General features: G+C 43.7%; 1 protein-coding gene across 1 annotated transcript in view; it reads left to right on the top strand.

Moving 5' to 3' along the window:
* Positions 1–23148, top strand: part of LOC144770731 (sialic acid-binding Ig-like lectin 10) — a 448268-nt gene that overhangs the window by 340256 nt on the left and 84864 nt on the right. Inside the window, exons 7-8 of the mRNA XM_078655468.1 lie at positions 9221–9526; positions 22264–22308. Coding sequence (XP_078511594.1) covers positions 9221–9526; positions 22264–22308 — 351 coding nt within the window. The remainder of the gene's footprint in view (positions 1–9220; positions 9527–22263; positions 22309–23148) is intronic.

The following is a 23148-nucleotide window of genomic DNA, read 5'->3' as shown; positions in this document are numbered from 1 at the left end:
TGCCCCTGTCTGTACGGTTCAATCATTGGCAGCATCAGTTGACAAGAAATGGGGGTGACCATGACACAAGAGGTACTTTACCTTTCTTCCGTAAAACATCCAATTTGTTTACAGCCAAAGAGTATGAAACACACTTCCATAACACATTGCATGCCATTTATATTAGCATCAGTGGTTGATGTTTTCCAGTGGTTGATGTTTACATTTTCGGGATCATTAATGAGTCAATTATTTTCAAGGCAATGTACTTGTTTATGAAAAATGTGTGGAAAAATAATATGAGCATTTAGAGAGTGGTTTTGAGATCTTAAATAGTTAAGAGCTTACTGTGGAATATTCTCAATGTAAATTTTCTGAAAGCCATGTAACTTATTCGGAACCTATATTTTGTTAGAATGATAAGCTACCCAGACCCTTGCTAGTAGAAGCCATTAGTAATTGTTTTTCAGCAGTGAGTAAATAGGATGTGCAGTACTTTTTGGGAGTAGTAGAGTTTTACTCTAGATGTGTGCAGAAATTTGCAGAGAGGACTTTTCACAATGGGCAACCCCTAAAAAAAGAAAGTGAATTTTGGATTAGGATTTAAGGTGTTAGATGTATTTTGAATATTTTGAATTGCCAACTGTGAATGAACTTGCACTTAAGGGTTGTGACAGTTCTACAGGAAGTATTGTCCCTATGAATAGCAGTTCAAAAGGGTTTGGGGTGGTGTTGACTCTGAAGAAGAAAAGTTCGGGAGACGCAACTATTGCCAATGCTTCTCATTCATTGTCACCAATTGAAGAGCAATAGTCTGTGATAGAGAATGAAATGTTTGCATGTGTACGAGATTTGGAACATTAGTGTTCATCATTGGGGAAAAACATTTATGTTCCATAGTGATTATAAGTCTCTGGTGAAACCTTGACAACTGAAACTATGATATATGATTCTGCAAGTACAGCAAAGTTTTCAATGAGAATCCAACCAAAATTTCAAAAACAATGGGGCATATTACCAAGGGGGGTCATAGGCAATTATCGCCGGTTTAGCGGCCGTTTTTGGCTGCTAAGCGGCGAAAATTCTATTGCTCTATTAGCAAGCTGTCGCTAACTGATGTTAGCAACAGCTTTTAGGCGATAGCGAGCGGTTTGGGGCCCGCTTTGCATGTCAGCGATATTTATCGCTAATGACATGCAAAGTGGGCGTACCCAACTTACGTCGCTATCGCCTATTAGCAAGGCAGGTGTAGCGATGGAAATATTCCCGCTATCACCAAAAACTAACGCCTGCTCAGACCAGTTCTTAGCCATGTTATCCAATGGGAGGTGGATAACATGGCTAAGAGCATTTCATCGATAATGCGTGAATATCGCTGTATTCTTAGCGATATTCACGCATTTCGCCGCTATCGCTGGATATTTTAGCACAATGGAGAAAAACGTTGCTAATAGCATGTTTTCTCCGCTAACATATCCAGCGATAGGCAGCGATAAAAAAAATCGCCGCTAAGCCTATTTAGCGATAAATATCGCTACTTGTTGGTGATATGCCCCAATATGTTGTATATTCTAGGGAAAGAATATGTTATACTAGATTGATTTGTTGAGAATGGCAATTACAATGTCAGAGGACATGGATGATGTGTGTGATAAGTACAAGAATAGCTCTTGTGCAAGACAATAGAAATGTGGTCTTAGACTGGCTGATTTGCCACATGAATAATGGCAAGCTTTCACTTTTGCATAGGTAATTCTTTCGTGAAGAATAGATGACCAAGGAAAGAATTGTTGGAATAGAGTTTAAGGCCTTTTGTGAGGTAACAGATTACATTGTTTGGAGAGGAGAAATAACTTTTCCTCTTTTAGGCTTAGGGGAATTGATTACCAAAGCAACGGCATGGAGAAAATGTAGGTATTATGAAAACTAATCATGCATTGGTAGCCAGTATTGCTATTGCTATTGCTATTGAGAGAGTCGTAAGACATTGTGCATAATATTTGGTAAAAGATAAGTATTTGACAATCTCGATTCCACCAATATGTGACCCTGACTCGACAAGAAAACATTGGGAGAGCACAGTGATTGATAACACAGACCCAAATGGATCTCATGGAGAGTATATTTTAAACACTTTTTCATGCTGACCAGATATCATGATGTGAAAAGGGCTTATGCTGACTCCTTCCTGAAGTTTATGAATGTAGTGGTTGTTTGTGTGGAATTACCTGTTGTACTAATTAGTAATCTTAGTGTTCAGTTTTAGTCCAATGAGGGTAAGATTCATTTGGAGAGACGTGGCATTCCACACAGAACAATTTCTCTTTACAACCTTAGTGATGTTGGTGTGGCTGAAAGTTTTCACTGTGTGCTTAAAGGTGCAGGATAATTGGCTAAGCAACCAATTATTATTGTGAATTCTAGGATTTTACCTGTTTGATATATAGGACTACTGTCAATGATGCCACTTAATTCTCAAGTTTTCGTTTAATGTGGGAAAGTTGTGCAAAGACGAAAGATAACCCAGTATGGTTAGTTGAAGCTGGTATGGTTGAGATTCCAGTTTATGAAGTTAGATACAATTTAAGCTAGAATATAAAAGGTATCGGGACAAAAAATGTAAGGCCACACTGGCGAGCGTTGCTGTCGGACAGTGGGCCATAGTGAAGAAACCCTGGAAGGTGTGCAAGAGAGAGAGTACATTTCTTGAGGATCAAAAAGTTATTGAAAGTTTGCATAATGCAGTACAGTTAAGTGATGGAAAAGCGTGGTATTTGAATAAAGTGCTGACTTTTTGGGGTGAGAATCAAGTGCCAGGGCTTGCTTTACGTTAGTCGTAATACCTGGATGGAAGCTGATTTTATCCACCTTATTCCATCTTATGGAAAAACCATTTTACCAACCTAGGACCAGTTTGAATTATTTTTTATTTTTATTTTTTATTTTCGGTATTTATAGAGCGCGACACTCATCACAAGGGATATCACGGCGCTATGAACCAAGAGAGACTACTGAGGCATTGCTGGGGGGTTGTGTTTTAGGGAAGGGTTAGCTTTTAGGGAAAAGGTGGGTTTTCAGTTTTTGTCGAAACTGAAGATAGTTTGTGGTGTGTCTAAGGTCGGAAGGTAGGTCATTCCATCTTCTGGCTGCCAGGTAGGAAAAGGGGCGGCCACCTGTTCTGACTTTGTAAATACGCTTAGGTTTGGCCAGAGCTGATTGATTTGAACGTAGATTTCTGTTGGGAACGTAGACGTCGATCCTCCCTTGGAGAATTGTGGGGCCAGTTTTGTGAAGAGCTCTGTGCGTGTGGCTTAGTAGTTTAAAGGCAGCTCTCTGGTGCATCGGTAGCCAATGAAGTTTCTTTAGGCATTCCGATGCCGAGTCTCGCTTGCCTTTATTACAGACCAGTTTGGCCGCCTGGTTTTGCAAGACCTGAAGGCGGGAGAAGAGTTGTTCGTTCATCCCTTCAAATAATGCGTTGCCATAGTCCAGGCGGCTAACCAGTAGGGCTTGGGTGACTGAGCGTCTGCAATCCAAGGGTATCCAGGGGAATATCTTTGAGAGAAGTTTGAGTATGGCAAAACCATTGCCCCAGAGTGATCGGACGTGGTCCTTCATGGACAGGGCATCGTCCATGATGATCCCCAAGTTTCTCGCGTGTTGTTTTGGAGCGGGGGCCAGTCCTAGTGTGGGTGGCCACCATGTGGCGTCCCATATAAGTTTGGCTCCCCCGAACAAGAGAATCTCCGATTTGCCGGCGTTTAATTTTAGGCAGTGGTTGTGCATCCATTGGGCCATCTCGGAGAGACAGTCGTGAAGCTTTTTCTTTGTTGTCTCAGGCCCTTCATCCATTGCCACCATCAGCTGTGTATCATCAGCATAAGAGCATATGCCAATGCCCCACTTCCTTCCAATGTCGGCCAGTGATGAGATATAGACATTGAAAAGAGTGGGGCTCAATGAGGCCCCCTGGGGGACCCCACAGCCGATGGTGTTGGGTTTTGAGTGGAACTGACCCATATGCACTGCCTGGGTACGATTGCTCAGGAAGGATCGAATCCAGTTCAGTGCTGTTGATTGCACTCCTTTACTCAGGAGTGTGTTTAGCAGACAGTCGTGGGAAACCATATCAAACGCCGCTGACAGGTCAAGCAGTATCAGTGCCACCGATTCCCACCCTATGTTCGGATTTAATTGCCCCTTCTAGTTTCAAACTCAAAGACATTGCAGTATGATCACTGAATCAAGTGAATGCTCTCTGTGTCAAGCATCCAACTACCTAGTGCCTCAGATACTATAATTTAGTCAATTGTCGATTTGGTATTAACTCCCCTTAAAGTAGGGGGGAGCAACCTGATAGATCCAGGTCCTCATTCATAATTAGGTGGTCAAGCTGCACCAAAAAAGTGCTAAGGACATCACCATACTCAGTGTATTCAAAGAGTGCCAGGCTACCCTCCTTATTATCCGTTACCCATACACTGGCTTCCCAACCATCAGGCAGTGATGGGCATTGAAGTCAGTCACCCAGAGAATTTTCTGAGCTTAGAATGGTTATTTCTAATAGACCTCAAAGCTGTTTCAAGGGCTCCAACCTCCGGAGGAGTGTTTTCTTTAAAACAGTTGTAATAATAATTAACAATTAACAAATCCCAAACCCTGGCAATGAGGCACACAAACCAGTGAAAATATAGGGACTCATTGTAAAACTTGATCTATTCCCCAGAAAAAAGTGTTTGCAAGCAGCAGGAATAAACCACCATTGGCTCTTCCAAAACTAGAAGGAGTAGCTGAAGAATGGTATGCATGAAATGCATCTAAAACACTTGGTTCAGTCTCCCATGTTTCTTGTAATCAGATCACATGGTAGCAAGCCAATAACTTGACCTAATCCTGGTCTCTTCTTATAAATGTGTTTATTGCTATTGCAAGGGTTGGATCCACTGGCCTCCTGGTAAAAATCAACGATGGTTCCAATCTACAAAAAGGGGGATAAGCCACTCCCAAAGAACTACAGACCTATTTCATTACTTGATTTCACCGCCAAGGTATGGGGGTGCATACTGTTACATAGACTGTAAGATTGGGCAGAGGCTAACAACACTCTGGTGGACACACAGTATGGCTTTAAAAAGGGATTAGGCACTTTTGACCAATGTATCAATCTGAATATGCTAAATGACATATATGCCTTGGCCAAGAATGGTTCTATATTCCTGGCATTTATAAGCATAACAGCTCCATTTGATTGTGTTTTACACTCAAAGCTCTGAACACTTATGTCTGAAATGGCAATTGAGGACGCCATCCTTATTTTCATCAGACAGCTGTACTCAGAGACGAGTGCCTGTGTAAGCTATGGCTAGGAGGGAGAATGCACAAATTAATATCAAATCAAACGGATATACGACAAGTGTGTGTACTTGCCCTTTTCTTTTCTCCCTATACGCTAACTGAGTTGAGACAACCCTGGTGGGGAGATCTAGAGACATCCGTTATATTGGCAACCGACACCTCCCCAACCTCCTCTATGTGGATGTCGCTGTGCTCATGGCAAGGACTGGGCGAGCATTGCGGAGTCTAATAGCGGACTATACTATTTTCATAAAGGAGTTTGATTTACAGGTCAAAGTAAGCAAAACTTTCACCTTGATATGCAGCAACAGACCAAAGAACCGTCCTGTCTTCTGCATTGACAAGTAAGGGATGGGTTAGGCTATGACGATGAGATTTTCGTATCTAGTTGTGCTCTTTGATGACAAGTACTCCTGAAAGCCAATGGTGTCTAACAGAATGGTCATGCTAGGGAAGATAATTTTTGCTTTGTTAAGTTTTAGTAAAAAATTGGGAATGAAGCTACTGCATGAGCTGTTGATGATTTATGCAACAAAATCCATGGCAATATTCACACATGGGGCAGCTATCTGGGGTCTGGTCGATACTCATGAGATTCAGTGTGCTCAGGATGCTTTCATGACAAATCTGCTAGCAGTCCCACATAGCTCCTCTAATGCGGTGTGCCAGATGAGGTAGGAACTCCCATTTTTATGGATAGAATCAAGCTGGTCAAACTCATGCTATGGCATTCAATATGGTCAAGGGAAATCGCTTTGTGAAATCAGCAGGTGTTCAAGGATTGTTTAAAACTACATTCTGCTCTTGATATACACAGGACTTTATATGTTAACACTACTATGGAGGATATAGGGCTCTCTGAGCTATTTGTGTCACAAAATTCTTGTTTGTCATGTAGCAAGACATAGTTGCAAAAATAGCTTTTAGCTAAGGCTTTGGCTAAAAGATCAGAGTCCAATAAAAGACAAAGCTGCAGTTTATCTTTCAGCTCAATTCCCTCCTATCCATGCATGCAACCCATTTGCTTGGTACTCAGAAGCAGGAGCATTGTTTTGTGCTAAGAAAGTTTTGCTTTGACTATTTACCATCAATGTTGGGCTAATCTGGTAAATGTTACTCTCAGAAGGATTTAGGCCCCTGCCCGTGTGATGGAACCTCCTCCCAAACTAACCTGCATATTATGTTTTTTTGTTGGTTGTATAGGGTTCCTAAGCAATATCTAATTGTTCCCCCCTTAAAAGATATCATTTTTTAGACAGTATAGTACTGCTCTTTATTTCTTGCAACAACTTGATGACCCTCTGGTTTGCCAGGCTATGGCACTGCTCATTTGGCAGTGTCTAAGGTTAAGAAGACGTCTCCCTTCACGAAAGGACAATAGTAGGGACTGTACTGTAACTGTACGCTTAACATTTGGAACCTCAAGGAAGCACTTTCACTTTATTCTTATGTCTCTTCTTTTATTGTGGTTAATCTAAAGAACTTTAACAATTTATTTTAGAATGTCTGTTTTAGCTGTCCACGTCCTAATGTTTTTTATATGTTTAATTGAATTTTATGATGTAGAATATTTTAATTAATGGGATTGTTAAAATGTGAATTTGGTTTTATAGAAAGTGTGATTCTGTACATTTTGAGGGAGGAAATTAAGTAAATACTGAATTTTAACGGATGTTCTAGTCTATATTTGTTCTTTTATGCTCCGGAACTGTAGTGAATGAACTTTACTGACTGACTGAATAGAGTGACAGCAATGTCTAGTATGTGTAGAAGAATGTACATGGAGACCCACAACATGTTTAAAGTTGATGATGTTCCTGGCAAGGTTGTTTGTTATTCACTTTCGCTTTAGAGAGTTTCAGATCCTTCAGGCTCATGAGATTCCTGTGCTAATTGGTTAGTTAGAAATCCCATGAGGAAAGTTTCAGAAACTTCAGATGTTCCTTGTACTGAATGAGGAGAGGAGATTGGTGTGCAGTTGATTCCTGCATACTATGATGATAACAATTTTTCTGTTGCAAGTAGTGTTAGTTGGGAAGACATATTTTCAGTGGTTAGTGTGTCAGTGGAAGCAATTTTTACCGAAGGTCATCTAGCACAGGGCCCATGAGAGTGCTAATCTTTTCAAATCTAATTACTAGTAGTTTACCACAGAGTCATTGATGGACCTTTCTTTGTCGTAGTAAGGGATGGAATTTAGGAATACTCACTGTTGCTCTACCCAATGAGGACCATTATTTGGCAGCCAACTCCCAAACAGTTTCAAATAAATTACATTACTATCTAATAAATAGCTCCCAACATATCTTTAAAATGATGCAACTTAACTAATGTTTTTATATTGTTCTCAACACTCATGCAAGGTGCACATTTAACCTTCATTGTTGGTTTCAGTGGTTTGTCTTAACCCTTTGGGAGCGGCTGGAATTCCCCCGCCTTGCGGGCGAATTCTACACGTGCGCAATTCAGACAGCCGTCTGACGCACACGCACACCGTGACTTCGGATGGCGGTGGGCTGTCTGACACATGCAAAGGGTTAATCAGAAAAATCTGCATTTTTACTCTAACATTAGCGTGTAATGTTCAGTTTTCCAGTACTGAAGGTGAATGCAGAGTGTGCATACACTCAGATCCTGTGACCACTAGGTAATATGATACATCAATTGAAGGTGATGTGAGTGTGAAAGAAATCCTTTATGTTTGAAGTGAATGATATGGTACTTTTCCTGTGTACAGACTCTGTGCAATACAGTGAGATACCTTGTAAATGGTTGGGTGATTAAGTATGTGAGGACAAAATGAAATCTTTGTGTTCCATGTGGAATTCCATGTGTAATATGTTTCCCATATTTGCTATTTAGTTTTTTTCCCCTATTCTTTCTTTTCTTTGGCTGCTTTTATGCACTAAGTTGTTGGTGATTTTTATCATATTTGTACATCATATTATTCCTTGCTTAGTCATAATAAAGCGATTTAGGGTTATTTCTGTTTAAAGGGGAGGCTTGTTCCATCTTTTTTTGTTTGTCTTTGTGCAGTTGTTGTCATCCATACTACACTCAGAACCATGCTAGGAGTCTGATCGCTGGAAGTGGAGAGGATGGTTACAGTGGAATGTACATTAAAATTCAGATGAGAATGGATAGGACATCACACAAGAGCATTACATAGGGATCTTGATCTAAGGATCCTGCTCTTAAGAGTTTGCTGGCAGCCCATGTTCAAGTTGTCAGTGTGCCAATGTGATGTCACAAGCACACGAATGGTGCCAGGCCTGATTATAAGCTGTTCCCATATTGCTTAAAAGAAGCCACTCATTTATGAGTGGACGAGCAGCCAGACAATACTATCTTCAGTTTCAAAATTGTGTATTGTTTGATGATGTACTTCAGATAAATGTGTCCCCTATTTTAAGGATTTATGGTGGTATTGTTAATGTTGTCTAACTAAATATGTTTGCATTAAAATGTGCATTTTGAATTTCACAAATTGACGGAAAAAAGGTTGGGACCATACAGAATTTAAGTCTAATTGGCAGAGTTGCACGACGTTCACAACTGAGCAACACTGCGAAGTGAAATGTTTGTGGACATTGTTCAAATTTGCTGATGAGTGAAATAGACTGTAGGCTTTAAGTGAAATACTGTTCCTGCAGGGAAGAGATACTTACACTGGTGTTCATTTTAAATTCTTTCCAATCCAAATTTGAGGAAGTTGCTGAATTAAAAACACACCATACCTAATGGCTGTTGTATGCAAAAGATACTAACCTAAGGAAGGTGCCCCACTCAAGCTAAAAGAGATACATAGAGACATTTGCTGCCCGCATACTGCACAATAATTAATGACGCATTTGACCATACTAATCTCTTTATTCTTGTTTCTTAGGTCTTCAAGATAAGCCCACAATTTATCTGCCACCTGCACTGATTGAGGGTACAAATGTGAGCATCAACTGTACGGCCCCCGGGCGGTGCTCAGGGACGCCCCCAAACATCACCTGGTCTGGGGACTGGAACTTTGCATATTCTATAATGAATCGCTCAGTTAGCTATGCTAATGGTACCCAGACCCACATATCTGAGATCACCTTCCAGGCTACCAGAAAAGATAACCGCAAACAACTGATTTGTACAGCAAATTTTTACACTGCTAAAGCATCAACTAGAAGTAATGTCACGCTCAATGTGGAATGTAAGTACAGTCTTAATGGATTTTATGAAATTATGCTTTCAGTGCGCATCCTTTTAGCAAATACCATTGGTGGATGAATCCGGTGTTAGAAAGCAGTGATTGAATCGCTGAATTATTTTTCCTGCATCTCTCCTTTTATGTTTGTATTCGAGAATTGCTGGCCTTTGGCTAGGTTCACGCTATGAACATATCACACACACATACATACACGCATACATACATGCATACATACATACATACATACAGTACCTGTCATCCAAGCATTAATTTAGCAATACTCAAAATACTCCTAGGCTAGAAGTAATGGAGTAGTAGGGGTGCTGTGGACACTAATGCAAGCAGGGAAAATGTCCCCCCTGCAACGCATAGTTTATAATAAAAAGAAAAAACATAAATTTGGGATGTGATTAGACCCTCAGACCTCGGATGTAGTGACATTGCTGCAGGCACATTATAGAAAGCTATGCTCATTGTTAGAAGCAATGGTAATCAGTAAGTAAGTAGACATGTGCTTCTGGTTCACTGGAGAGATTTCTCAAACTTTCCCAAAGACAAAGGGCCAGATCTACAAACCTTTTGCACTAGGTGTGCCTCATAAATTTGAAACAAACCAGCTCAAAGCATTTTCGTAAATGATAGGTAGCCAAAGTAAGTTACCTAAAAGAAACACAATGCAGCGCATAGTGCTGCTTTGTGTTACCCTAAGTCAGATGGGAGTTTCATGGGTGGTATATGGGCGCAAATGGGCGTTCCCATGCAAACTGCTGTGGTTTCTAATGCGAACAACAGTAGACAGTGTTCCCTCACCATGAGATGGAAGTCACCTAGACCCCCAGATGTAGAGGTATGGAGGTCGGACATGCTGAAATGGGGAAGGGCAGAGGCTACGGAGCTACGCAGAGAGGAACAGAAGGGCCACCGTAAATACCCCATTGCACAGGACTGGGACCGTATGTTATTAGAACTGGAGGACGATGACCCAGAACTGTGACTGATACATATGGTTTGACGGCATGCTTGGGGTGTGGAGTGTCTATGTACGGGGCTCCCTAGCCTGCTTACACCGGTAGCCACGCCTATCCAATGTACTGTTCATTCACACGGCTTAAAACTGGTATGTCCACCTTATGGGCGTTGGGCACGGGGACTGCCAGGAGACGGGAAGAGGGAGGGGGGAGATGGGAGGGAGGGGAATTGTTGAGACAATACAATATTTTACGGATGCGGAATATGAGATGTATTACAGTGATTTTGGGACTGTTATGAGGCCTGATAAATAAATGAATAGCGGAAATGATATGCCACAGTTTAGTTAAAGAAAATGGAAAAGACTGACACGATGTATGATGATAATCTGTGCATTGTAATACCTGATACAGTCATGAATAAAGTGTTAAAAAAAAAAAAAAAAAAGGAGTAAATTAAGAAAGTAATTCAATTTCTATATATAGTCCATACAAATTAAACTTCTGACTTTGCTCTTTGCTTAAAAAAAAAAAAAAACAGTAGACAGTGTTTTTCACCAAAAAATAATGCTCGTTCAAAGCGGGGATTAAAAAGATGAAATGCGTTTAATTATCCTTGGTTGTCCAACTTTGCATGTGAGCTGCACTGCACAGCACACATACTTTTAAAGTTAATGTAAGCATAGTAGTGTGTAATAGAGGGATACCCTTCCAGTACAAACTGTATGCTAGTTTCAGATGCACACAGACACCCTTGCACTATAGCGCAAAGGTGCATGCATGTCGCAGGGTTGCATAGTTGTGCACCAGCACTAAGGAGAGGGGAGGAGAGTGCCATATCTCTGTAGTTATGGTGCTCTTCTGCTCTCTCCTTGTCCTGCAATGCAGTGTAGTAACTTTTAGTCCTGCTCTGCACTTCCTGGCATATTTGTAAATCTGGCTGTTAGTGCTGAAATACTACATAGCCAGCATCAAGCAGCAGGTACTTGAAAAAAACAATAGATAATGAGAAATAGCTATTTATTAACAATAAATAAACATGCAAAATGGTAATAAAGTTGATAATTAAGTAGTGTATAGCCAATGTAACATACAATTAACTGACTAGGTAGTACATGGTCTCCTAGGCATAGGTCTCATACCATGGAGCGCTCTGAACAGACACAGGCTCAAAACCACTCCGCCCCCAGCAACGAAAGTCAGCCTACCATCTCCTCCTGGACCCCAGTCACCACTGAACACCCCACATCGACCTTGAAAGGCATTCACTCAGGAGCCCCTACAGACCCCTGCCCTCCGCACATCTTCCTCAGAGCTGCCATCGCACCTGAGCTACAACGCACCATCAACGCCTCCCTCAAAGCAGCACATTCCGCAACAACTGGAAACGTGCAGAAGTCAAGCCCCACCTCAAGAAGACCTCAGCAGATCCAACGGGCCTCAAGAACTAATGACCCATCACTCTCCTCTACTTCGCAGCAAAAGTCACAGAAAAGATCGACAACGTCCAAACTAACGAAAAATCATAGAAGATAACTCCATCCTCGACCCCTCCCAATCCTGATTCCACAGCAACCACAGCACCGAGACCGCCATACTCGCCACCTCAGGCGACATCCGTATGCTCCACGACCAAGTTTACACCGCGGCCATGATCCTGCTCGACCTCTCTGCAGCCTTTGACACCATCTCCCACCGCACTCTCACCGTCAGACTCCATGACGCCGGCATACGGGTAATGGCACTCACCTGGCTCTGCTCCTTCGTTAGTGGCAGAACCCAAAGAATCAGACTTCCTCTCTTTCGCTCCGAACCCACAGATATCCGCTGCGAATTACCCCAAGGATCTTCAACATCTACATGGCCCCCCTCGCTGCATTTTTCAGTCAGGATGGACTCAGCATAGCATCCTACGCCGATGACAACCAACTCATTCTCTTCCTCACCAAAGACCCCTTCACCTTCAGACTCAGCTTTTCGGAAGGAATGAAGGATGTCTGAACCTGGATGAGCAGCAGCTGCCTGAAGCTCAACTCGGAGAAGACAGAATTCCTTGTCCTCAGACCCTCCCCTTCTGCATTGGACAACACCTGGTGGCCCACCACACACTGCAGCCCTACCACGCCCACAGACCAGGCAGGAACCTCTGCATCATACTCGACTACCCCCTCTCCATGACCCGACATAATAACACTGTCCCCTCCACCTGCTTCAACACCCTCCGCATCCTTCACTAGACCTTCAAATGGATCACCCCCGAATCAAGAAAGGCCGTCACCCAGGCACTCATAATCAGCAGATTAGGCTACGGATATGCCCTCTACAAGGGGATTAACGAATCCCTGATCTGCAAGCTCCAGACCATACAGATCACCACAGCCAGACTCATCCTCAGCGTCTACTGACATGAACACATCACCCCACACCTGCGAGACCTCCACTGGCTCCCCGCCGAGAAGAGAGTAACTTTCAAGATGCATACCCACGCATACAATTGCCTTCACAACATCGGCCCCAATATCTCAACGAAATAATTGCCTTCCACGTACCCAAGAGAACCCTCCTATCCACCGACCTCACCTTCGCCAAAACCCTGCGCATCCGCAGAGCCAGAACAGATGGAAGAGCCTACTCCTACGTAGCAGCAAAGACCTGGAACGAGCTCCCGATCAACCTCAGGCACGCACCCACTCTGCATATCTTCAGTACGACCTTCACAATTCCCTGATTGATTGATTGATTGATTGATTGGTTGAAGTGACTGACAGGCAACATGCAGCACACTACAAAACTACCAAATAGCATTGGCAAACTAATGGTATTCTGAAAAACAAAAAGCATAGCCAACAGATATTGACAGGTTGTAAACCAAAGTGTGTCTGTGATAGAAAGAAATATCGAGCATCAAGCAAAAAAATTCAAAATATTGCACCGAAATCATCACTGCAGAACAAACATTTCAGAATTTTGGAGCTGTACAGGTATGAAAATGTCATTAGAAGCATATAGTAAAAATTGTCACTACAAACCAGAGGCAAACATGACGGTATTCTCCACTCATTCTGCTATATTTGGATTAATCGACAAATGGAGGTTGCCTCTAAAAGTGTTGATGTGGGTTTTTGCCATCAGCCTACTCTTCCCTTTCAATCAACTCAGCATCACGCCAAGTAAAACTGTATCCTATTTTTAAAGATCTTAATTTGAGTTTTGCAGAGTGGCTGCACCACCACATCTAAAGAGTTCCACCATCATATTTAAAGCAGGAGAACCACAAGGTGTTTGATGACTGATCCAAAGCTGGCGGCTCTGTCATTGGAAACTTCTAATGTGAAGACTCATCTTCATTGAACTGACTAGTAATAGTCAAAGATGAACCACCTATGTAGGGGCGGGATGACCCTTGCCTGATTTCTTTGTCGGGCCCTCCATGTGAGGCAAGGTCATTTAGGGCAGGGCGATCTCTCAATATCTCTTTCACAGGGCAAAATATCCTGGTCATCACAGCCATTATTATTTTGTTTTTCCAGAAAAAACCCTCACTATTGGAATTTTTATTTATTTATTAATTTTTATTGATTATAAAAACAAGCAAGGCATGAACAAATACAGAGTGCTCTTACGAGCATGAGGCCAGACAGTGAATAAGATGAAAATCAACATTACATGCAGGGGGGAGGGGGGATTCATAGGGGCAAACAATAAATCAAAATTACAATAGGTGAATGCAGGGCTAGGGAGACATCGGAGTATCAGTGTTATCTATCATTGGCGGAGTGCATATATCCCATCGGTAAGCGTTCCACAGTCCCCACACACTCTGCCATTTCCGTGGATGGCCCCGGGCCACATATACAGTTTTTTCACGAAACGTGCACCAGTCCATGTTTTCCTTCCAAAGTGCGACCTGAGCTGGTCTGTGCGAGCCCCACAATTGTGCAATGTCACGTTTTGATATCATGGCACCCAGGGTCGCCCATTGAGTTTGAGCCACATTATAATCCGTGGGCTCCCAGACATTCAAAAGACAGCGCCTGGCTTCCGGTAGGAGAGAGACACCCGTGACTTCTTTCATCACATCATATACTCCGTTCCAATAAGCAACAATCTCAGGACATTCCCAAAGAATATGAAGAAACGTCCCCACCGATCCACAGCCTCGCTTGCAGATCCCCTCATCAGAAAAACCCATACGGACTAGACGGGGACCAGTGACATATACCCTATGCAGAATCTTAAGTTGGACCAGTCGAAGTCTCACAGGAATCCCAATCTCCTTAGGTGAGGAGACAGCAGACTGCCAGTCCTCATCATCTAACTCGAGACCGTCTTGGACCCATCGGTCACGTAGTGGTAGCAGGAGATCCGATCTGTCATTAATCAGTTTTTTGTATACCAGGGAGATTGTACAGTCTGGAACGTAACCGTCTAGTAGTCTATCCTCCAGTGGAGCCGATTCGGGAACCGACTCACCGCTAGTGAAAACCAACAGCAAAGCATGACGGATCTGGATGTATCTAAAATATTCCGAGTCACCCAGCTCAAATTCCGTTTTCAAAACATCAAAAGACTTCACCTGTCCCTTAACCCACAAATCACCTACTTTGCTAATTCCAATGAGATCCCACTTTCCGAACCCCTTGGATTTCCACAAATTACCGAGCCTTTTAGAGTCAAAGAGTGGGGTCGCAAGAGTCAGCCGGCCCCTCCAGTCCATTGAGGCAGTAGCATCATGCCACACGCGGACGGCCGTTCTAGTTGGCCCAGACAATGACCTGATCACTGATGTCGAGTATAGAGCTCTATAATAGTTACCCCCCGGAAGCAACAGTTTATCCATCGCAAATGCCGGGTTCAGGGCAGGGCCATACAGACCATGATTGATGGCACCAAGTTAGGACGCCCAGTAATACCTTCTGATGTCCGGGAGGGCGATGCCTCCGTCGTACCACGGAAGAGTTAATTTTGCCAGAGCAATACGTGGTCGGCCATCCCATATCAATTTCCTCTGAAGGCCCTCAATCTTACGGAAATAACTGGCGGGGACCACATCTAGCGTGTTTTAGAGCGGGTATAAGAACCGAGGTAGGGACATCATCTTAAAAAGGGCCGCGAGCCCTAGCGGGGAGAGTGGGAGCCTACGCCAACCCGAGACATCACGCTGTAGCCTAGCCAGGGGCGGAAGAAGATTGCATTTGTATCTTGCCACGGGGTCTGCGGTAATCCAAATACCCAAATATTGAAATCCTGCCTGTGTCACCTGAATGGGGCAATTCCGTGGAGGAAGGGGCGGGTCACCTGAGATCACGTATAGGTAGGACTTCGCCCAATTGATCATCAAACCCGAGTTCCTTCCGAAGGAGGCTAGGACATCACAGAGAACCATCAAGTATTTCCTGGGCGAGGTCAGATATAACAGAATATCGTCCGCGTAAAGCGAGATTCGATCTTTGTGTTCAGGGGACCACCGAATTCCTCTTATAGATGGCTCCCAACGAATCGAGGTGGCAAGGGGCTCTAGGGCCAAGGCGAACAGAAGGGGTGAAAGCGGGCAACCCTGATGGGTGCCACGCCCAAGATCAAATGGAACCGAAATTCGACCATTCACCACCACCTGCGCCACGGGGTCCTTATAAAGAAGTCGCACCCATCCAATAAACCCGGTACCAAAACCGAACTTGGCCAGTGCTGCCCACAGATACGGCCACTCGATAGTATCGAAAGCCATCGTGGCATCCAAGGACGCCAAAATGTCCGGCTCACGCAATGACGTCGCCCTCGCGAGAACTCCATGAAGCCTTCTAAGGTTCAGGGCGGTATTCCGGTGCGGAATAAAGCCGGATTGATCCGGATGAACGAGGTCACTAATGACCGTAATCAATCGGTTCGCAAGAACCTTAGACAGAATTTTTGGCTCGGCATTCAGGAGCGATATAGGCCGATAAGACCCACACTTATTTCTTGGTTTCCCTTCCTTATGAATAACGACAATCGTCGCCAGCCGCTGGTCTCGAGTGAAAGTGCCACATTTACGAGATTCCAAAAACAGATCTCTCAAATAGGGGGCTATCTTATCAGGTCGCAACTTATACAGTTCGATCGGCAATCCGTTCGGTCACATGGCCTTACCAGAACGCAAGGAATGAATTGTGATGGCAACCTCGTCCACGGTTATCGCAGAGTCCATAAGATCCCTTTCTTCTTCAGTAAGCTTGGGGAGGGCTATATCTCGCAGCAATAAGTGGGAGTCCTCTTCCGGCCTGTCCGAAACAGGAGAATACACTGCTTTAAAGTGGTCCGCAAAACACTCAACAATCCTAATCGGATCAGACACCCGCGTACCACAAGCCATCTCAATCTCAGGGACTACGCGATTAACTCTCTCCTTTTTGTCCAGCCAAGCAATCAATTTCCCTGCCTTATCTCCCACATCATAGAGGCGGCCCTGTTGCTCACGGAACATAGTCTTGGCCCGCTTCAGTGACCAACTCCTTGTAATCTAATTGCTTCAATCGCAATAGATGCATGGTTGCGCGGGTAGGAACTCGCTCCAGAGCAGACTCCAGGTCTGCTATTTCCTTTTCAATCTCAACTACGGCCTCATCTCTTTGTATTTTAACACCTGAGATCAGCGACAAAGCCTGTCCCCTCAAAACCGTCTTAAAGGCCTCTCAAAGCGATATCGCAGATGACACAGAACCCTAATTTTCCAGGAAGTATAAGTCAAGTGCTTTTATCAAGTCAGATCGTGTTTTAGGGTTACGAAGGTACCAGGGATTAATTGGCGCAACCCTCCCTTCCGAACCCATGGAGAGTTCAATTCGGAGCCAAACCGGAGAGTGGTCAGAGATTCCTCTAGCCATGTGCCTAATTTCCGTCACAGATGCTGCCTGCGCGGCAGGTACCAAGACATAATCAATTCTCGAAAGACTACCATGTGCACCAGAGTGAAATGTATACTGTCGCTGAGAGGGGTGCAGCAATCGCCAGCAGTCAGCCAGGCCAAAAGTACCAATAAAGTCGTGTAGCCAGCTCTGTAAGCCCTTGAGGTCTCTCGGTGGGTGTCTATCAAAAGTACCTGAGACAACCGCATTAAAGTCACCACCCAGTATCATTGGCCCCACAGGGAGATCTAGGAGAGACCGCCCTAGGTCCGCAAAGGTAGTGGATTGCAACCCGGGGGGGAACGTAGACTGATACCAGAGACAACATCTTACCCTCCCAACGGCCAGTAAGAACAACATAGCGGCCTCTATCGTCCAGTATCGTTGTGTCGATCTCCAAAGGAAATGAATTCTTAATGAGTATACCAACTCCTCGGGAGCCCGAGGAGAACCCCGCATGAGCAACCAAACGGTAACCCCTCCTATTCATTGCATGACACGTGTTTCCGACAGAATGGGTCTCCTGAAGTAGGACCACATCAGGGGAATGACGTTTAATCAACTGCAGCACTATACCACTCTTGATCCTATCCCCCAGCCCGTTCACATTCCAACTCAATAGTTTCAGCCCCCTACCCCCATCCCATACAATGCGGACATTCCAGCTACACGCAACAGTCAGCACTTGAACCAGACACGTAAACGATGCATTGCATTGCAAAAACAAAACTCCAAAAACAAACAAACCCCTCCTCCCCCCCCAACAACATCCCGTTACAACACCCTCCACCCTGCACCCCTGCGTAACACCAAAAAGCCACCAAAACTTGCAGTGTGCCTGTCGCCCCCACATCCCAACTAATCTACGGAAAGTCTAAGTAGAGGAGGAAAACAACCCTCTGATTCCCCCCCACCCCTCCTCAAGTGTCTCAGTGAATCTTACTGCACAGTCAACGAATCATAGTTCAAAGTCTGCAGGAACCCAGGAGCCAAATAAACGTAAAAGAGTTATTCTTGATCCAGCGTTCCGCCCTCAGCCCCACCGCTCTGCCCGTCTTGCGGGTGGTGGGCCGGAAGTGTCTCAAGCCAGTCAGCCACCACTTCTGGTCGGTCGAAAAAATAAGTTCGCTCAGCGTGTTCGACACGCAATTTAGCCGGAAACAGCATGGCATATTTGAGTCCCATCTCACGAAGCCTCCTCTTCACCCCCAGAAATCCGAGTCTCTGTTTCTGGACTGCCTGAGTAAAGTCAGGGTAGAAGCTGATGGTGGTATTCTCAAACATCGTAGGTCCACTCAAACGAGAGGCCTGCAGGATAGCATCAGAGTCATGAAAATTGAAAATCCGGGCGATAATAGGCCGTGGAGGGGCCCCGGTCTTATGCTTCCCACCAGGGACTCTGTGGGCATGTTCCACAGCGAAATAGTTACTGAGCCCTTTGGGGGAGAAGTGGTTCGTGATCAAGTTCTCAACAAAAAGATCCGTCGCAGAATCTTCGGCCTGTTCCGGAACACCTATGATGCGAACGTTGTTCTGCCTAGATCTTCCTTCGAAATCCTCCAGGCGACGCCTCCAGGCGACCCACAAGGAAATCATTAGAGGCCCTCAAATTGCGGACCTCCGTTTGAATCTCAACTACATCATCCGTCAGGGCGGAGGTTTTGATATCAAGTGATTTGACCTTCTCATTGGTTTTCGTTAGGTCCGTGCGTATCAAATTCACATCTATGGCAACAGTCTCAAGTTTATGAGCCAGCATTTCCATCTGTTTGCCAAGAGAGGATTGGATCCCATCAGTGGCAACCATTACATCCTGCAAAGTGGGGTCTGCCATCGGGGTCGACGATCCCTTTGTTCCCGCGTGCGCTTTATTCGTTCCACCGGGTGATACCTTCGCCTGAGCATAACGATCCATGATGTTGGTTTGGGTGTAGCCACCTCGTCGAGTGGTCTTAGACCTCTGCTTGTCCCCCTCTGGCTTGCCAGCCATGTTGAGTGGCCGCGAAGACGGTTACAACAAAGGCCAGACGGCAACAACACACAAGAGCCAAGTAGCAGGCCACACCCAATATACAGGTGAGGTCGAGGAATACGGTTCACCAAGTCGCCGACGAGGAATCTGAAATCGATCCAAGAGCGCGGCTCCAGAGTCGCCTTGAAGTAGTGCAACTCATAAATGTGTAGACTGGAGCGCAGGTCAAACAGCCACAGCAGGAGATTGGAAACTGCTCATGCGGGTTCGTCTCATCTGGCAAAATACGAAAGTGAAAGTAGGCCCATCCGGTCTTCTCCTTCACAGCTGGCCGATGTTGTTCAACTTCATCTCGGGCACCACACATACCCCACTGCCCGGCATAGCGGAGGCAGAAGGCCGCAACAATCGATCGGCACCCCGGGTCCGATTCGAGTTCCGATTGCAGTTTTCGCGTCTACCGTGGTTTTTCTTCACGGAGACGTATAGAAAAGTCAGGATTATCCGCAGGATATATGCCGGAGGTCGCGAGGGTCTCGGGAGCCCTAAGCTCACGCGGCCATCTTGGTTACGCGCGAAGCTCCTCCTCCGGGATTCATTTTTGAGCAGGAAAATATGTTGCACAGCTTCTCTGAAGACTCAAAGATTCCCACCAGACAGACCGGTATCTCTAAATCTGGTGGGACTCTTCTGCTGATGATCCTTTTTTCTGAGCCACGGGTGGTAGAAAACCAGCTGCCTTCCAAGTGAGTGCCTTCTAAGTAAGGTAAGTATGTATGTATTCCTTTGTAGCGCATGCTAGACCACATCAGTATAGCATGCTAGGCTAAACAATTCCTTAGAGAGAGCAAAGAAACACTGCAAGTCAGAGGAAGACAGCATGTAACTTTGAGACCCTGGATGCAGATAGTGAAACCTAAAATCTAAGTGGAAGGCAGTGGATTGGACGAGGAGGCAAGTGGCAAAAAGCTAGTATGGAATAGGTGAGCTCAAACATTAGATCAAATCCATGAGTTACATAAAAGAAAAGTCTTTGGCATTCTGAATCATATAGTAAAATATTATAATTTTCTATTCATGTAATGCTTATGATCATATTTGTCATCATTTTTTAGGTATTGTAATTACATTTTTAGGAAGAATTCCTTGCAAGCTTTACCTTCTCAAGGGTTGCAAAGCATTAACCTGTGGTGAAAGAAATTGCATAACAGCTAATATACTACAGATTTTTTTCCAGAAAAAAATACATTTAGCAGATGAAATTGAACTCAAAATAAAGTGTTTCTATAAAAGTATTAAAAATCATCTTTGCACGAATTTTAGCCCGAATGTAAACTATTGGGAAGCTGATAAAATGATCTAATGAAATGTCAAAGTTTGAACACAGCTTTAGTAAATACCAGTTGCTACCATTGCTCAGGTTTATGGTAATAAATGCATCAATCTCTTGAGAATGAATGATGCATTTGGTTTTCCTTTGATTGCATCAAATGACCTGCAGATTATACCAGATGCCACCAGTGATCACTTAGCCGACTGAGACATTACATTGAGAAAGCCAATATTGAGCAAACTATTTAAGCAAGAGCCTTAAAAATGGAAGGATCTGCTTAGGAGAATGATTGCATTATTCTAAGTTTACATTTTATGACATGACGTCAGAGAATCTCAGACTGGGCCCTCATGAGGTATTTAAAAATGTTGTCAGATTTAGGACTGAATGATTGAAGTTATTTGTTTATTAATTTCTAGCCTCTACTTGAATTCAATAATGTTCTTGAATGCCCGAATTTTGACTTGGTGAATGGATTTAATGGGATGGACTTTGGCACATTTGTCAGGCATCATAATGTTTCATAAAGTTGAACAATAGTCAATAATATTATTTTTCACTTAAAATTTTAAATTTGAATAACATCATAAAATAGGCCACTTTTATCAATATTTCACAAGTTTGTGGAGTCAGTAACAGTGGAAAGGTTCATGACAATGGGGATCATATAGAGTTTGGTGGAATGGGAACCCTGTTGTAAATCCACAATCTTCTGCACATCGCTCTCGCTGTTTGTCAGCTTACTTAAAAGTGGGCACTAAGCTGGCTGAAGACAGCTGATAGCCAGAAACCGGTCCTAGGATGCTTGATTCCGGTCCAGGAAAGACATGGCTTGGCAGGTCGGTCTGGAGTGTTCCCATGAGGCACAGGGTCAAGACTGATTTGCATATGGCCATGTCTGAACTGGGGTGGCTTGGTGAGCAAAATAACGATGGATTAAACCCAGATCTGTGACTGGGGGTGAATGTTTTGCCATTGTGCAACATTCCGTCCATCATCTTGTGTGTTTTGCAGGATTTCCATCTGTGGCATCTAGCCTATATCAGTTAGAGTATTCCTTGACCTGGCAGCCCCTCTGCCAGTAAGCATCCAAGTCATAATGACGTCATTCATTCTTATTTGGAGAGTAAATTAGCCAGTGTCTGTTTGGGCCAGTGTTTGGTTAGAAACTAGATCAAAGCTAAAAAGTCTATTGATTGGAAGGAAATTGTGTCAGGGCATTGAGGTCTTTAGAGGGGTTGTTAAGGAATGTAAATTTAGTAGCATGGAGTTGTGAGCGCTTTTACTGGTCGCATATGAGAGAAGAGGTCAAACTGTTTGGTTGTGAGTATTGGTGCTAGCAATGGAAACAGGATGTTTTCAGATATCCGAGTGAAATGTTGGAATGATGAGTGAAAGTCTTAATTCTCAGTCTCCTTCTGCAGCCTCTTTTGGGTCTCGGCACCACAGAGAAAGGCAGGAGAATCCCAACCACCACCATATTTGTCAGCACCGGTCATGCCCATGTCCGCTTATAAACTACTTTGACTAGTGCCTCTTGAAAGTATTGCATAGATTTCTAATATGAATATACTCCTTTATAGATCCACCTGTGACACCAACAATCAATGTATTTATCACAGAAAGAGGTAAGGTACTGCTACCATATTTATTCTGTGCTAATTTTATTACAATGTTATACCACCATTATTTATGTTCTCAATTTACTTTGTGGTCTGTTGTTAGCACATGATCTTACTTTAAGTGCTGTGTGATTTTGTCTAATTCAGGTTTCTGCATCTAGTATTTATTATATTCAAATATTATAGAACTAGATGCTACATTAGGTGAATAACATTTCAGTTTTTATATTACAGTTATAATAATGGATGTGGGCCTGTTACACATTTGCATTACTTCCCTAAACAAAGGTCTGAATTTATTGATCCAGCCAATCTGGTGTCATCCATTAGTGCCTTTTGTCACTGCCTTTAGGTTGTACTACTGTACAAAGAGCAAAATGACCACATTAGCAGTCAAATATCAGCTATTCATCACATTTTCAAGTTAAGTGATTTGTCACATATAACTTCTCCGACTCCGAAGTGCAGCCTTGTCGTCTTTCTCACACTGAAGAGCCAATCTGCTCTCAATGGACTTACCATTCAGAATCATAATATATGTTTTACTTTAGTTCACATCTTTGACGTACCAATAAAAACAGAGAGCTCCATTTAAAAGCAATCTTCCAAGACAAACATCACTAACTTAAAATGAAATGCATCAACACATGAAACCTGCAGATTCTTGAATATGTTCTGGGCAGCCGAACAAGAAGTTTGTATTTGGATGGCCCTCATTGTGTCATAGTAGTGAAGCAGAACAAGATTATACAATATGTAACTTAACAACGAAGGGCCACATTTGAGGTTTTACTGTAGGGCAGAGCCGCAGGACCTCCTTCTACACTGTCCTACAGTAAAAGAGTG

Source organism: Lissotriton helveticus, chromosome 7 (assembly GCF_964261635.1).
Source record: "Lissotriton helveticus chromosome 7, aLisHel1.1, whole genome shotgun sequence".
Taxonomy (NCBI): domain Eukaryota; kingdom Metazoa; phylum Chordata; class Amphibia; order Caudata; family Salamandridae; genus Lissotriton; species Lissotriton helveticus.
Note: the sequence above shows the minus strand (reverse complement) of the source record. Positions and strands in the feature narration are given on the sequence as shown.